A 17,058-nucleotide genomic window follows, 5' to 3' on the forward strand; every position below is an offset into this window, starting at 1 on the left:
CGTGTTGGGTCATATTTTTATTTAATTGGGTCGGATGGGTCAGAGAAATCATTTAGCAGACCGACCGAAAAACTGACGGTTTTAATGTCTTCGGCGTCCATGTGACGACTTCTGATTAATGTAATTAGGCTTGTGATGTTCATTATATGACATCATAAATTTGAAGGATGTTAGCATGTATAACATATATTTCATGTGGGTATATATACATTAGTTTATTTTGCATGGTTAGCCATGTGATGTGATGGTCAGTATGTACATCAGGTAGTTATCAACCATTTTTCCAAAATAAAATACACCAACAGTATTGTTGTTTTAAATTTATTACGTATGTTGGAAACATGTATTGGACAATAAAAAATAGGGTAAATATAAATGCATCTTCATCATACAGAACAATGCATTCTATATTCTATTGGACAATGTTTGCCAATATACATTGATTAAGGAAAAATAAACTAAAATTTCCGGGAACAAGCACTAAGACAACAATGTTCCAAGAAGATATCACTTCTCTTTATTCTTGTTTTGTTTTCTTATAATGGGTGTTAAAGTTCAAAGTCCAAACTAATCTATACATGCACATAAAAACAAGGACTTTGCAAAAGACCCTAAAGTGCTTAAAACTGAAAATTCATTTTATGACCTGAAAATAAATTTAAACCGAAGCCATATTTGATTCAAGAAGATGAAAAACATAAGGCCATTTCTTGAGCAGCTTGCTTGAAAATTTCCGCAGCTCCAAACCCATCTCCCAATAACTGATTCTCATAGCTCGGCTTTACCTGTTCCATTACAAAGAAAAGAACCATCATAAATAACAAAAACTACAACATATAACATGAACATGTTATGACCATAATATATATTATACTTGTGCTTGGATCATGTAGGTGCTCCGGAAAACATTAGAGGAGACACTAGCAAATATAACGTCAATGTTATACTTCTCAAACAAGTAACACATATTAGTGAAAACCCCTGATTTGTCTTTAGGGCAACACAAACTGAAGAAAGCTTCATTTCCACAGATATTCAGCACGGCGTTACGTGTGGACCAAGTATCAAACTCAGCAGTCGGGTCATCACAAGGGTAGGGCAGGTTCATGCTGGAAGAAGATATCTGATTGGCCAATAAAGCTTCACGGGAGTAAGAATCTGCTGAGGCGGCACCTACGGGAAGGATATGGGGCTGGTTTGATATTGGTGTGAGGAGAATTGTAGGAGAAGAAGATGGATCATAAGGGAAAGCAGTAGTAGCTGTTGTGTTTGAAGCCGAAGAATATTGAAGTTTCTCGAGTTTTCTCATCTGGAGATTATGTAAAGTTTGTTCAAGGGATTTGATGGAGCTCACTGCCTCGTCTACGATTGTTGATTTGTCTGCCTGTGAATCATGGATTAAAATAGTATTTAATACATGATTTTGCGTAACGTAAGATATCCGACACATTAACATCCCCACAAATAAAGTATAACAAAAAGGAACCAAGGAATCGAAAGCCTGGCAGGTTTGCCAAATTACACCAAATCTAAGTGACATATATATATATATATATATATATGTTTGTGTTTATATAAAGCGAAAGGATACGAAACTTAACTTGAAAAGGAAGAAGCATAAATAGTTGAATAAATCGAAATCTAAAATATAATTTTTTTTTTTTTTTGAGAAAATGGCTAAACATAACTTTTTCTTGCTACTAAAATTAACATAAATTAAAATTCCTCAAACCAATGAAGATTTGACATTTTGATTTATGTGCGATCACATCATCTGCGCCTTAAACAATTGTTCTAGATGAAAAAAAGACCACAAACGATTTAGATAAATTGTTCTAAAACATAATCTTATGTTAGTTGTTTGAGAAATCGTTTGTAACTAATATATATATATAAGAATGAGAACCGTATCTAAGTTGATACTAACTATCTTTCATGATGTAATAAAAAGAATGAACTTTTTTAAAGGTAAGATTTGCAGAACTAAATAAGATGGATGAGGTTGACAAAAAAAAGATGGATGAGTATATAATTTCATTTCACAAAAATTCCTCTTTTGAAGAGTTGGATAAGACTGAACCATCTCCACAGTATTATATGATTAGTGTTCATACGCATAATTTCTTTATAAAACACAGTAACCTGATCCACATGCAAATTACCTATCGAAAACTGGACTTAATACGAAAAAAAATATGAAGACTAAAAAAGCATTGATAAGTCGTTTATTATTTAATCAGGTATACCTTAGGAGGAAGTTGGGGAAGCAAAGCATGTAGTTTAGCAAACATATCTCTCATCTTCTTCCTCCTTTCTCTTTCAGTCCATATATGTATTTCATGATCGGGTGATTCTTCTACATGATTTTTCTCATTTCTTTGGGTCCTCTTTTTTCCTTTTGAAGCTTTCTTATCGGATGTCGGAATTTCAGACGGATGAGAAGGACGCATTAGAGGCGGTTGCTTGTCGATTCTCTTGCAGCCACCTTGAGAATCATCAGAATTGGATATGCCCCACACAATACTCTCTTGCCCCAACTCTTGAGCATTAGTCATATTGAACTGAATGCTCATTTTACCTTTTTGCTTTGTTGTATTTATTATGCTTCTATGAATGTCTTATATAAAAGAGAGAGACGTTTAAAGATGGTGAAAGAAAGAGAAATAGGAGGAGATATAAATAAAAAGATAAGTGAACTATTAGGAAAAGTCCAAAATATTATCGAAACCGTTACTAAGGCATCAAAATAAAAACGATGTAAAAGTTTTTATTCGAAGCAGTTGTGTAGTTTTAACCTGATAGTACTAAAATATGATACGTAGTGTACCATTAGTCTACCACGATCCTACGTTATAACGTTCAATGCACTTGCCCATATATTACATATAAAATGGAAAATTCGTTTCTATGAAGGAAACAAAAATTTACCAGAATATTGATTTACGAGTTAACTCATCATTATGCCACAACACCCTGATTTGTCTTTAGCATATTTTGGTTCTCAACGTTCGGATTATTGTGTGGAACAGTGAAGTTAATCAGAATAACAGTTGTACATGAAGTGTATTTTGTAAAACGTTCAAATCAAATAACGTATATTGTATAAATTATTTGTTTTTATTGTTCTTTGGAAATGCCGAAAATAGGTTCCAAAACATATTTATTTTTTTTACTTTACTCAAAATTTCCAATCTGTGTCAGTACTACTTTAAATAAATCTATATAAAAGTTTGAAATTTAGTTATAATTATGAGATAGACACACAAAAATACAAAAGATATACATAATACAATGCTTAATCAGAAGATTTCTCTTGGGGATCATGGTACCATTTTTTATCTTTACCACCACTAAAGACACATTTTCAAAAATCTCTTCTTCATTAAGTAACAAAATACTCTTATATCTTTGTTATCTATATATAATAAATTATTATTTAAATAAATAAAAAATAAAAAAATATATAAAAAACACTCTAATTATGACCAATTTTCAAAAATATAATTTCTCTATCAAAGACTAATTTAGAAAATTTAATTTATTAAACTAGAAATATCATTAGAGTACTAAGTATTTCAACGAATTTTTCAAGATTTTTCGCTATTCATTTACCAGTTTATTTTATCTGAGAAGCAAAGAGCTCATGTACCTAGTACTAATAAAATTGGAAACCACTAGAGAAAACAAACTGAATACTTAAATATTTGATGGTAATATATTATAGAATATATTTAAAATAATAAAATGCCAATGATTAAAGAAAATTTCTAATATGTCATGCACAACTCACTAGTCAAATATTTTATGTGATATTTCATTTGATTAATACTACGCGCTAACTCAAAAATAAAGCAACATAAATGAAAGAAGTTACTCTTAATTGAAAAAGTTGTTACTCTGATTTTAAAAAGATGAAAAGCTAAACTTAAGATCCTTAATTAACTTGTGATTATGTTAACTGTCTAATAATTATGTGGTGGTAAAAGCGAGCGTTATCTTCATGGTTTTCAGTGCATGTAATCATTGACATCCAGAGATTCAATTGTCTTTTTCTGATTTTCTTTTGAAGTTAATATATAAAAAACACTTTTTACACTTAACTTTAAATTGTCTGAATATGCTCATATTCACTTGTGAAGTTGCAAGTTTAAACGGACTAGATTTCGATACACTTTTACATGTATAAGCAAAATTTTGGTAAGTCTTGTGTTATGTAACGTGGCAATCATTCACACATCACAATTCTCGAGTCCAATATCTGAGCGATAGAAAAGGGGAAAAAACTATTAAGAAACTCAAACACATTATTATTATTATTAATTTTCCACACTTTTATGGTTCAGAAAAGTTTCACATTTTCTATGTTTCCATAATTTCTTATGTACAGAAATCTACACAAACAAAATAATAAATTAAAAATTAAAATTTATTTTCTAAAAAGAAGATGATTTCACCTTTTTGCTGATAATCCAAATAATGTAATATATTTTTTCCAACGAAGATTGAATTCGAGTGGTGAAGTGCATACTAAACACTCTTTTATCACTAGGCCAACAACTTGTTGATAGAAAAATATTAACATTACGTGTTCATAGTTTTCTGGGTAACCTAGCATTTCATAATCTTAATCTTCAAACATACAGTAGATTGAGAGAAATTATACATCTTCTTTTATTACAACAATGAAATTTTAAAACAACATAAGTTAAAGTACATATTTTCTCCTGAAGAAAATGATAGCGAACATGTAACTATTTAAATGCATGGATAACAGACTCACGGTGTAACTGCATTCAGAAAACATAATTAATCACTTGTGTGTTTTTGATAAATATGATGTGATGTTGAGGACCACCTGTACCTCATGAATTCATCGATAAGAAGAATCCAATTACATTTTTGGTCTCGTATAGAACACTATACAAATATCAAAACAGTGAAGCAGTTGGGAAACTTTCTGGTATTGCAGCTATCTCTCACAGAGAGAAGGGATGGTGGGAATTTTTCTTTTTGACCGGAGAGTAAGATGATGAAGATCTCCCATTCTCCCCCGTTGGGAGGAAGGTAATAATCAAATTTACCAATAGTCTTGGGACAGATCCTTTAAAATTCACACCTGTTACGGGGTGATAAACAAATGAATCAGACCTACTAACCAGATAATGGCTGCATGTGTTATAAATTAAGTTTTACAAAACTATGTTTATAATTCTTAACATTTAATGTTTCTTATAATATGATTTATACAAATTTAAAGATTACATACAATAAGTCAACTATATCACTACAAGAAAACATATTTTTTACGAGGGCAATATACGTTGTAACTTCGTCGTAAACGGGGTGTTACGACGAATGAACCGCGAAACACGTTTCGTCGTAAAACGCCCGTCGTAACCGACGTTTCGTCGTAAATGACTTGTTAAGTTTACGACGAAATATATTCCTCGTAAAGCGCAGGGCAGAGATTCGTCGTAAACGACATGTAAAATTTCGTGGTAAACTCCACGTAATGGATTCGATGTAAAGCACACGTAAACATTTTCGTTGTAACATCCTCGTAAATGTTTCGATGTAAACTACACGTAACAGTTCGATGTAAAGACCACGTAAAATCTTCGATGTAAAAGACTCGTAATTATTTTCGACGGTAATCAGTTGTAAATGTTTACGTCGAGCCTACATCGACGTTTCGTTGTATAATATATTTTGAATATTATTTTTAACCTCAAATATATATATATATATATAAATTTGAATTTATTTAAAATTCTGAATTTTAAATAATTTTAATTTTAAAACGAAATATGAAAATAAAAAACATTTATAAAAAAGCATTTAATATTAAAAAAACTACATATCATCGAAGTAGTCGGTGGGGTTGCTCGGCTGTTGACGGGTTGGATCGGACTCTTGGGGATCTCGTACTGGCAACCCAAGAGCGGCTCGTCTCTGACTCAACATTCTCTGCATAACCGGGTTTCCCACGGCCATCACGTCTAGCAAATCCTCAAGAGAGTCTAAACGAACCTGCTGGCTATCCATTCGAGCTTTCATCTGAGAAGTCTCTTCATCCCGTCTCGAAGTGTATGACGAAGTTGCCCTTGCAACTTGGTTAACAGAGCCTATACCGACTATTCGTCCCTTCTTTCTAGGAGCCAGCTATAAAATTAAAACATATATTAATATAGTTATTAAAAATAATGTAAACAAAAATTTTTAGTTGTACTACCTCTTCGAAGATTCTGTCGGCTTCTTCGGTGGACAATGTGACGGGTAATCCATCGGGAGACTCCTGAGTTAGTTGCGTCTCCCGTTCTTCAATCCGAGTAGCCACTGCTTGAGCGAGTTTCTCAGATGCAGGATCCACAAAAACTCCGTCGAATGTGGCGTGAGTCATCTTGAATAGGTCAGACAGAGATGGTAAGACTCCCGTCTTCTCCAACTACAAAAAAAAAATATTAAAAATTATATTAATTGAATATTTTAAAATAAATATTTAAAAACAAAACTTACAACTTCTAGACGGATGCCTGCATGTGGTTTTTGGCCGGTTCTGTGAAGCATGGGCAAATTACCATCTTTATTCTTCGTTCTTCGAGAAGCCGAGCACGAATTGGCCTTTTTGATCGAAGAGGGGTGCTTCCAGTAGGCGATGAGGCCATCCCACACATCCTTCGTGAGCTCAGTGGGCTTTCCCTCATACCCGTCGAGCTCCCACTTGTCCTTCCAATCGGAGACTGTGTTGCAGAGGCGGATCTTTGCTTTTGCAACGAATTCCGCCTTCACCATCTCGGTGATTCCCAAAGACCAATGCCACTTTTGCTGAAACACAAAAAATTTGAAAAATTACAATTAATAATAATATTTAAAAAATATATACATATTTAAAAGTGAAAATTTAATTAAATTTAAAAATCTTACCGCAAACATTTTAAACCAAGTGATCTTAACGTGATTTGGAGTCTTGCTCCAGTTCGGATATGCCCCGTCGTAGTAACCTTTAATCGTTTTCGAAACGCTCCGGCCAACACGGTTGTTAGCCCCAAACCTGAAAGGAAAACAATTTAACCGTTAAAAAATAAAAATAATTTAAATTTTAATGTAATAAAAATTAATAACTTACCAATAAGTTCCTCGGGGTCTATCGGGGTCTAGAACATCCAAACCCTCCCGTCCAGGCTGGGCAAGCAAATCCTCTACCGTATATCTCGCGAATGGGGCATATGAAGGCACACGCAAATCCGGATGAACTGCACCTTCTGGGACAGGCTCAGGTGCAGCCGCTGGAGGAGGAGGTGGAGGCATATGCGGTGGAGGCATTTGCGGTGGAGGCATATGCGCTGGAGGAGGGTTGTTTTGGCTGCTGATGACAACCGGAAGATGGGAACAGGAACGTTTCCATTGCTCTTGATATGTAACTCACTTCTTGAGCAAATATCAGGTAAGTCCATCCTTGACTTTTTGTTATCTTTTGTCTTCCCAGGGACGTTAAGTAATGTATTCATGATGTTCTCAAAAAAGTTTTTCTCGATATGCATGACATCCAGATTGTGGCGTAAGAGAAGATCCTTCCAATAGGGTAGCTCCCAAAATATACTCTTCTTATGCCAATTGTGAGATACACCATACCCATCAGGCATATTTCCAGGAACATGCCAATTTCCTCCAACCTTAACTGTTTCCTGAGCTCCGTAATAATCAATGTCCGCTTCGATCTGCTGGCCGGTGAGATATGGAGGAGGACTGTCTCTCACAAATTTTTTGTGTCGAAACAATGTCTTATTTCTTCTGTACGGATGGGCAAGTGGAAGAAACCGACGATGACAATCAAACCAACAACTCTTCCTACCATTCTTCAGTTGAAAAGCATCCATGGATCCAAGACAATACGGACAAGATAATCTTCCATGTGTTGTCCAGCCAGACAACATCCCATAAGCAGAAAAATCACTTATCGTCCACATCAGAACTGCTCGCATCGTAAAATTGTTTTTCAAGGAACAATCGTACGTCCTCACCCCTTCTGACCACAATTGCTTTAGCTCTTCTATCAACGGTTGAAGAAAAACATCAAGAGACCGTTTTGGATGCTTCGGCCCTGGGATTAATATGGTCAAAAATAGAAATTCTTGTTCCATGCACATATCCGGCGGTAAATTATACGGCGTAAGAATGACTGGCCACAAAGAATATTGTCTACCAGACATTCCAAATGGACTAAATCCATCGGTGCATAACCCAAGATAGACATTCCTAATATTTGTAGCAAAATCTCCGTGTACCTTGTTGAAATGTTTCCACGCTCTTGCGTCTGATGGATGTGCAACCTCACCATCTCTCTGGACATGTTCGGCATGCCACCTCATCGACGCAGCAGTCCTCTCAGATAGATATAATCTTTTCAATCTGTCTGTAATTGGTAGGTACCACATCCTTTGGTACGGTACCCTATTCCTCCCACGGCCTTGCGGTTTGAATCGTGGTTTTTTGCAGAACGACACTCTTCTAACTTGTCATCTTCCTTCCAGTAGATCATGCAGTTGTCGATGCAAACATCAATCATCTCCGAGGGTAACCCAAGACTATAAACCAATTTCTGAATCTCATAATAAGATTCAGCAGACACGTTGTCTTCTGGCAAATACTCTTTAAACAACTCCGCCCATGCATCCATGCAATTCTCAGGTAAATTATGATCCGTTTTAATATTCATCATCCTAGCTGCTAGAGACAATTTAGAGAGACCTTCTCTACAACCAGTGTAGATTGGTTGATTTGCAGCATCTAGCATTTCATAAAACCTTTTTGCATCCAAATTAGGTTCTTTTACATTTCCAGTTCCATCTGCTATTGTTGTAGTTGTTTCTAAAAATGCATCACTAATCATATCTTGAACCCTATCATGATCTACCATCTGCTCCTCTTGATGATAATTATGTTCATTATGCACATGATTCAGTTCTTCATTATGATAAGCATCCTCAAAATTAGCATTACTACTACTAGCTTCATTTCCCCCATAACCCTCTCCATGTTGATACCAAATGTAGTATTGTGGTGTAAATCCTTTGTTTACTAAATGATTCCATACAGTTTCACTACGTGCAAATTTTGAATTCTTGCATTTTGAACAGGGGCAGAACATCTTACCGCTTTCCTGCGTGATCGGTGTACAGCCCGCCTGGTGCATGAATGTCTCTAGTCCGTTCAGAAATGCATTCGTCACTCTCCCGTCGGAATCTTTGTGCAAATACATCCAACTTCGTAACTCGTAAATACTACCGCCACCGACCATTTTTTCTTCTATTTTTTTATAAATTTTTTTTTTTCCGTTTGGGTCTTGTGAGGAAGAGAGTTGTGTGTTGTGAGGAAGAGAGTTGTGGGAAATGACATATATATAGAGAAATTTTCGAGTTGGGTAGTTGAAATATAACAACGATTTTACAAGGAAACTTTTACATGGATTTTACATAGTTTTTTTTACAACGACTTTACAACGAACTTCGATAAGTTTTTCACCTAAATATAACGGTAACATGATTCGTTGTAATATTGATGTAAAGTTTTCTTTTCGACGTACTTACGTCGTAATATTACATGGGGTTTACGACGAAATTTGGTTTCGTTGGTTTCGTCGTAATTGCGTTGTTAACCCACCATTTACTATTTCTAAGACAACGATAAGGAACCTGTGTCGTTCGTCTGTCTGCCAATTCAGTGGAACGGCAAGGAGAAAGTGGACGGAAGTGCAGCTGGTTTGTACTTGAGAGGAACCTTTGACGATGATCGGAGGTTCCACTCAAGTATAAACCAACTGCACTTCCCTCCATTTTCTCCTTGTCGCTCCACTGAATTGGCAGACAGACGAATGACTCATGTTCGTTATCGTTATCTTCGAAATAGTAATTGGTGGCTGAATGAGGAGTTGTGTGTTGTGAGGAAGAGAGTTGTGTGTTGTGAGGAAGAGAGTTGTGGGAAATGACATATATATAGAGAAATATGAGAAGTTTTACATGGATTTTACATAGAAAATTTACAACGCGTTTACAACGAATTTAGGTAAGTTAAAGCACATTGAATACACGTTTTCACCTTTATATAACGGTAACACGATTCGTCGTAATGTCGATGTAACGTTTACAACTATTTTGCATTCCACGTACTTTCGTCGTAAACTTACATTGACTTTACGACGAAAACGTTTCGTCGTAAATTACCATGGAGTTTACGACGAAGTTATGTCTCGTCGTAATTGCGTTGTAAAGCGTATGTAAATTTACGAGGAAATTATTTCCTCGTAAAACGCCGTTGTTACTGCTACGTTTTCTTGTAGTGTATCTTAATTTATCTCAAGTAATTTTTTTTTTCCAAAAATCTCTACACGAAAACAAATCAACAATCTCCGTTTTCCGCTATCCCTATTTTCTACCACTCACTTTCTCCATACATTTATCGTTGATTACCATTTTAATAAAATCTCCAAAGAAAAAAATCCATCAATTTTTTATCAGAAGATATAACTTTTTTTCTATGTTCGTTTAGATGGATTTATCACAACTAATACTAGTACTACTAGTAAAAGAAAAAATGAATTGAATATTATAGAAAAATCCTAACAAGTTTACCCCAACAAATTTCATTTGAAATCCCAAGAAATTTCAAATATTAAACATAATATTATGAGTAGATCCGAAGAGGTTGTACTAAAATATAACATGAAAACTTATAACACATAATCTCAAATGACCACTACTCAAACAGTGATTTAAAAAATTAACTTTTATTGGATTTTTTCCAAAAAAATAATTCTTAATATTTTTCGAGTAATATTGTTTTTCCAAAAATCTCTACACAAAAACAAATCAACAATCTCCGTTCTCCACTATCCCTATTTTCTACAACTCACTCTCTCCATACATATATCGTTGATTACTCTTTCTATAAAATCTCCAAAGAAAAAAATCCATAAATTTTTATAAGAAGATGTAACTTTTTTTTTCTCTGTTCATTTTGATGGATTTATCACAACTAATACTGCTAATACAATTAGTAAAACAAATCATCAATCAAATATTATAGAAAATCCCAACAAGTTTGAAACCCCAACAAATTTCAATTATGAGTAGATCCGAAGAGGTTGTACTAAAAAATAACATGAAAACTTATAACACATAATCTCAAATGACCATTAATCAAACAGTGATTTAACAGAATAAAAGCTATGCTTATAAGTTGCCTGAACAAAGTTGCAAAGTTGTATTAATTATACATTTTCTAGTTGTACCAGCTATACTAATTATTTGTGTTCTAGTTGTATCAGTTATAGTAATTATATGTGTTTTAATTGTAAATGTTATGCTAGTTATATGCGTTCTAGTTGTACTAGTAATACTTTATGTTCTTTGTTGTCGTGAATCTTGTACACTGAAGATAAGATTCAGTTTTATATGAAATAAAACTGAATTGAGAATGATGATGGATTGATCAATTTGGGATAAGAAGAAAAATTGAAGGTTTGAAGATTTTTTTCTATCTCGATTTGGACTATGGGATAGCAAATCTTGATAACCAAATGTGAATTTAAAAGTTGGGTTTCTAGGGTTGTGAATTGGGTCAAGTATCAGGTGGGGAGGTGGGGCATGATCCATGTTGGTGTAGGATGGAAGTTGCATGAGGTTGTAAATAAATTTAATTACTTAAGTTTTTTTGTCATCAACATAAATAGATTCAATTAAGTTTCTCGTACATTACATTGTCCATATGAGAGCTTCTACCTCAGAGTGTAAAGGTGGTAGAGTTGGTTTCGTATTCCTTGCACCCATCAATCCCTTCAAGCCTTATAATATACTATACAACCATGTGAATATTTTTTTGGTCCTTTAAAATTTACTAAATTTAATTACTTAAGTTTTTGGTTGTTTTACTTACTTAAATTTAAATATTAAATAAAAAAAATAAGACGGTCCATTTTTGAAAATGTTAGTCCCTTGAAAGCCGTGTGAGACAATGATACGAGAAACATTTAGCCTAAATTCTTGTGACCCAGTTTTACCACACTAAGCGCATGAAACAATTAAGTTATATAATTAATGTCAATGTTGGTTAATGTCCTTGTTCTACAACGCGGAAAATAGAAAAAACAACTTGAATCTTTGATGATTTTTGGCTCGGAAATATGTGTCTATCATATGTTTTAGAGCAATTTTTTCAAATGGCTATTTTTAATTTTTTGTCACCAAAAGATCTCACAAGGAGGAAAATGACCAAATTTTTTTTATTTAAACGGCAAAAGATCTTTATAACTCTTGCTTTACTGATATAAAAATATAAATAAATGATTAAAATAAATTATATTTTCGAATTATATGTTTTCAAATTTGAGCTTTATTATAAATTTTCTATTTTCAAATAAAATTTCAAAATTTCTTTTCAAGATTTTTCTTTTTCAAATTTTCTTTTTGAAGTTCCAAAAATGATGTTTGAAACTAATTTAAAAATTTTGTTTTGAAATTTTTAATTTTAATTTTAATATTAAACTCTAACCCTTAACTCTAAGAGCATCTCCAAAAACACTCTCTTTTAAAGTTTCCAAAACTTTATATTTGAAGATTCAAGGTGTTATTTTCCAAAAGCAAAACTTCAAACGTAACCTGAAAATTATTTATATTTTACACTATAATCTTTATATTTGTCATAATTAATCAAATCCATATAACTTTTATAAATAACTAGCACATATATAAAAATATTACAACAATATTAATTACTATAATCTTGCACTAAAATATAAAATTGTAAATAGAAATACATAATTAATTATTAAAATACAAGCAAAATACCACATTATTCCATAAAATTATTTCCATAATGCTCCATCTTTGGTTACAAAAAAAACAATTTGGATAATATTTTGGAGATTTTGGAGGTTCTGAAAAAAATTAACAGATTATTTTTTTCGTTTGATATTTAAATTTGTGTAATAATTATGTCTTCATGTACCTTTCTAAAATTTTTTTTATCAAGTTTATTTTGTAATATTCTTGTTTTCTAATTCTCATTTTCAAATATTATAAACCTTAATCTAAAATTTTTATTTAATTTATGTGTAAAAATTCAATTTATAAAAACAAATTTTAAATATTTATGAGATATAAAAAATTAAATTAATATGATAATTGAGAAAATACTTCAAAATCATAATTGTGATGTGTAATTAATTGTAAGGACAAAAATGTAAATAAAAAAATGAAACTTCAAATTTGAAGTTTTGAGTTCCATTTTGGATAGAAAAAACTCTATATTTAAAGTTATAGTGTTTCTTTTGGATATGCTCAAAATCCTAAGTCTAAATTAATTAAGGGAGAATTGGGAAAAACAGACACTTTCAATTTTTATATGTCCAAATAGGATTTTTGATACTTTTGGACATGTTTTACCCTTCTATAATGGAAAAAATAGTAAACTAAAATTTTAAAATATTAAAAAATATGAAAACCATTTGAAACATTAGTATGACTATTTATATATTTATTTAAACAAAGGTAAATGTTCAGAAACCCTATAAGTTCTGCATCTTAATTATATCAAACAGAAAGCGCAAGAGACCTTGGATAATTTACGGGATGCAAATAGGAACTCTCCTGTCAGCACCACGCGGTCGCTCTGTATCTCTGATGCTACAGTTGGAGAGTCCATCAGTGACTTCCACAAACTCTGTTGTGCCACCGCATGGTTGTTATCAGGGTACAAAACACAAGCCCTGCAAAACATAAGAGCATAGACTCACTGTACTGTTCCCAAAAGAATCCCAAATCATCAAATGTTCACAGAATAGTTATGCTCGGAAAGTACCTAGGATACATAAAGTTCGTTGGCTCTGATCCATCCAAGTATTTTTAAGCATCTTTGGCTGATACTCGAGAGACTCCCTATAAATGAGCTCTCGCACGTCCTCTTCTGTTATCCTCTGCCTCTCAAAGAGAGCTCTCTTTCAACCTTAGCTAAATTCTTGAAGTACGGATCTGCAAGCGCCTGTGAAGTAAACACATAAAACCATAATTTTAATTTTAATCCAACCCCACTTACAATATTGTAATAAAGGAATACCTCTTCAGATGTAAGCCTGTCTCTGGGTTCAAAAGACAACATGTTCTCTAGAAAACGAAGAGCGAGAGGATTGGCATGTGGGAACTTATGTGAAAACGGAATAGGCGATTAGAGACGAAAAATCGATGATTTCGGATGAAGAAACAAGGATTCTCACACTAAATCGCCATTGACATGGCTTGAAGGTTTCAGCGGAGAAGATGAGTAGAGTGAAACCCGAAATTAGGGTAAAACACGACAGTTAAGTGTTTTTTTTTTTTTTTTTTTTTTTTTTTTTTACCTCTTTCACGATTTGTTTCCTTTCTTTTTTCTTTTTATATAAAATTAAATAAATTACCATTAATAAAAATTAATTAGGCTAATTGAAAGGTATAATGGTATTAAAAAGAATATAAATCCTAGCTACCTAAACAAACTTCTACAAATCCTATTGGGATAAATCTAAGTTGATAATGTATCTTTTTCCCAATTTTCTCATTAATTAATCCTAGTGGTATAAATGTATGTTTTCCTTTTAATTAAAAAAATTAGTCATTTTACTACATGGGGTTCTTTTGGTGAAAAACAAAAACTAGAAAAAAAAAACTGTTTTTCTTGAAATACTCAAAAACTAGAAAAACTATCCTAATGAATTTCTCTATGTTGCTGACAAAAAAAAAAAAAAAAATGAATTTCTCTATGTTTTACAGATTTTTGTTTTTGAGAAAATATGTTTTACAGATTTAGTATATAGATCTATTGAGTTTGTGTTAAAAATTGTTGAAATTTACTAGAGTATAATCTGCACGCCCATGCGGATTTGTTCTTACAGTTATATATATCAATAGTTTTCTATAGTTTTTGGTAGTGTATATTTTTTACATTTATTGGTATTAAATATTTGTTTATATAACATTTATACACCAAAGTTTTTATTTATATGTGTAATTTTATTTATTTATCTAACTGTCAATTAGATTAGTTTTTATAATTTGTCTTAGTAGATTCGCATTGGCATATAGTTATATAAAATATGCATGAAATAACATATTTAAACAACCATTTTAATTTAATATATATTTTTATTGATTATTTACATGGGTTTGTAAAGTTTTATTTATTAGTAATAAATATTAAGGAATAGACTACAATAATTTAAAGAATATTTTGTTGAACAATTATCTCATCTGCTTAAGGTGAAACATATAGCTAATGAAAGATTATAAGTGAGCTTAAGAAATTTTCATCAACATTAATATTTGGGACTATTCAGATAGATGTCTAATTTAGTTTTTCCAGCTTTGATATTGTATATTTACTTATTGTGTATTTTTTCTTATAGATTTTTAATATAATATTTCTATTTCTTATATTGTATATTTTTCTTATTTATTTTACTATACACTTTTGAGAGAGATGTTTAATTTATTATTTTCATTGCTTAATTGTATTTTACCTATTACGATAGATGACCAAAATAGTTTCTTTTAATTTAAAAATTTTAATTTTTTTTTCTTTTTTTTATAATTTGAATTATATCTTCAAAACTCCACTCATTAACTCTAAACTTAGGTTTAAAATAGGTCATTTTTCTCATTGAGTGTTATTTTGCGACAAAAACTTAAAATAGGCTATCCTAGAAAATTTCTCTATATTTTATATTAATTTATTCTAATTTTCTTGCTTTTAAATCAAATGGTAATATTACGAAAGAAGTTTAATGTAGTATTTCTATTTCCAATATTTTATTTGCTTATTATTTATTTAACTATACATTTTCCATTTAACTATAGATTTTTCAGATAAATATTTAATTTAGTTTTTCCATTTTTATATTGTATATTTACTTACCGTTTATCTTTTTTATTTTGTATATTTATTTATTCTAAATTTCTTGTTATATCAATTTTAATATTATGATATATATATTTAATGTAATATTTTTATTTCTTATATATTATATTTACTTATTATTTATTTATTTTTTTATTTTATTTTATTTAACTTATTATAATATGTAACAATTATATTTCTTATATTTTATATTTACTTACTATTTATTTCTTGATATATTGTATATATATTTACTTATAGGATTATTTGTAAATAATAAAAATGTAAAACAATACATTTTTCAGGTAGATATTTAATTTTGTTTTTCTATTTATTATATTGTAAATTTATTTATTATTATTATTTCTTATAGTGTATATTTACTTCTTTTTTTTGCTTTTATATCAAATGGTAATATTATTTATAGATGTTTAATGTAATATTTATATTTCTTATATTGTATATTTACATATTATTTATTTTACTTTACGTTTTTCAATTGTTCAATTAGTTCTTAGATTTCTTATTTTGTATTTTAATTATTATTTATTTTTGTTGTAATATTTTGATAGATGTTTAATGTAATATTTGTGTTTCTTATACTCTATCTTTACTTATTACTTATTTGACTATACATTTTTCAAATAGATGCCTAATTTAGTTTTTCCAATTCTGATATTTTATATTTACTTATTGTGTATTTTTTCTTATATTGTATAACTTATTCTAATATCACGATAGGTTTTTAATATACTATTTATATTTCTTATATTGTATATTTACTTCTTCTTATTTTACTATACATTTTTCAGAGATATGTTTAATTTAGTTTTTTAATTTTTAATTGTATTTTATCTATTGTTTATTTTTTCTTATATTGTATATTTAGTTATTATAATTTTCTTGCTTTTACATCAAATAAAAATATTATGATTGATGTTTAATGTAATATTTTTATTTCTTATATTGTATGCTTGTTTTTTTATAATGTATATTTACTTATAAAAATATTTAGAATTAAGAAAAATATGAAACTATACATTTTTCAGATAGATGTTTAATGTAGTTTTTTCATTTTCTATATTGTATATAAATATTTATTATTATATATTTTCTTATCTAATTGTTTAGCTTTTA

At 30.8% G+C, this 17,058-nt stretch overlaps 1 protein-coding gene and 1 long non-coding RNA gene across 2 annotated transcripts; both read right to left on the reverse strand.

The window, feature by feature from the left end:
- Positions 1 to 200: 200 nt before the first annotated feature.
- Positions 201 to 2,836, reverse strand: LOC125609569 (transcription factor bHLH95-like). The gene is made up of 3 exons (XM_048781079.1): positions 2,247 to 2,836; positions 875 to 1,384; positions 201 to 785 (listed from the first exon to the last, which is right to left on the reverse strand). Exons 1-3 carry the CDS (start codon positions 2,571 to 2,573, stop codon positions 681 to 683), a joined length of 942 nt encoding a protein of 313 aa, XP_048637036.1. The 5' UTR covers positions 2,574 to 2,836; the 3' UTR covers positions 201 to 680.
- A 10,428-nt stretch (positions 2,837 to 13,264) lies between these two features.
- Positions 13,265 to 14,348, reverse strand: LOC125608517. Its single transcript, XR_007339400.1, has 3 exons — positions 14,110 to 14,348; positions 13,855 to 14,034; positions 13,265 to 13,762 (listed from the first exon to the last, which is right to left on the reverse strand). It is a non-coding gene; the product is annotated as an uncharacterized LOC125608517 (long non-coding RNA).
- Between the last annotated feature and the right edge of the window lie 2,710 nt (positions 14,349 to 17,058).

The sequence above is a fragment of the Brassica napus genome, chromosome A5, assembly GCF_020379485.1.
Source record: "Brassica napus cultivar Da-Ae chromosome A5, Da-Ae, whole genome shotgun sequence".
Taxonomy (NCBI): Eukaryota; Viridiplantae; Streptophyta; class Magnoliopsida; order Brassicales; family Brassicaceae; genus Brassica; species Brassica napus.

What these genes read in the sequence shown, in the direction of transcription:
- LOC125609569 (XM_048781079.1), bottom strand. Translation starts at nt 2,573, where the DNA reads ATGAGCATTCAGTTCAATATGACTAATGCTCAAGAGTTGGGGCAAGAG. An exon ending in TTCCCCAACTTCCTCCTAAG is followed by an intron (nt 1,385 to 2,246) that starts GTATACCTGATT and finishes CATGATTCACAG; the next exon opens with GCAGACAAATCAACAATCGT. An exon ending in CCTACATGATCCAAGCACAA is followed by an intron (nt 786 to 874) that starts GTATAATATATA and finishes GTAATGGAACAG; the next exon opens with GTAAAGCCGAGCTATGAGAA.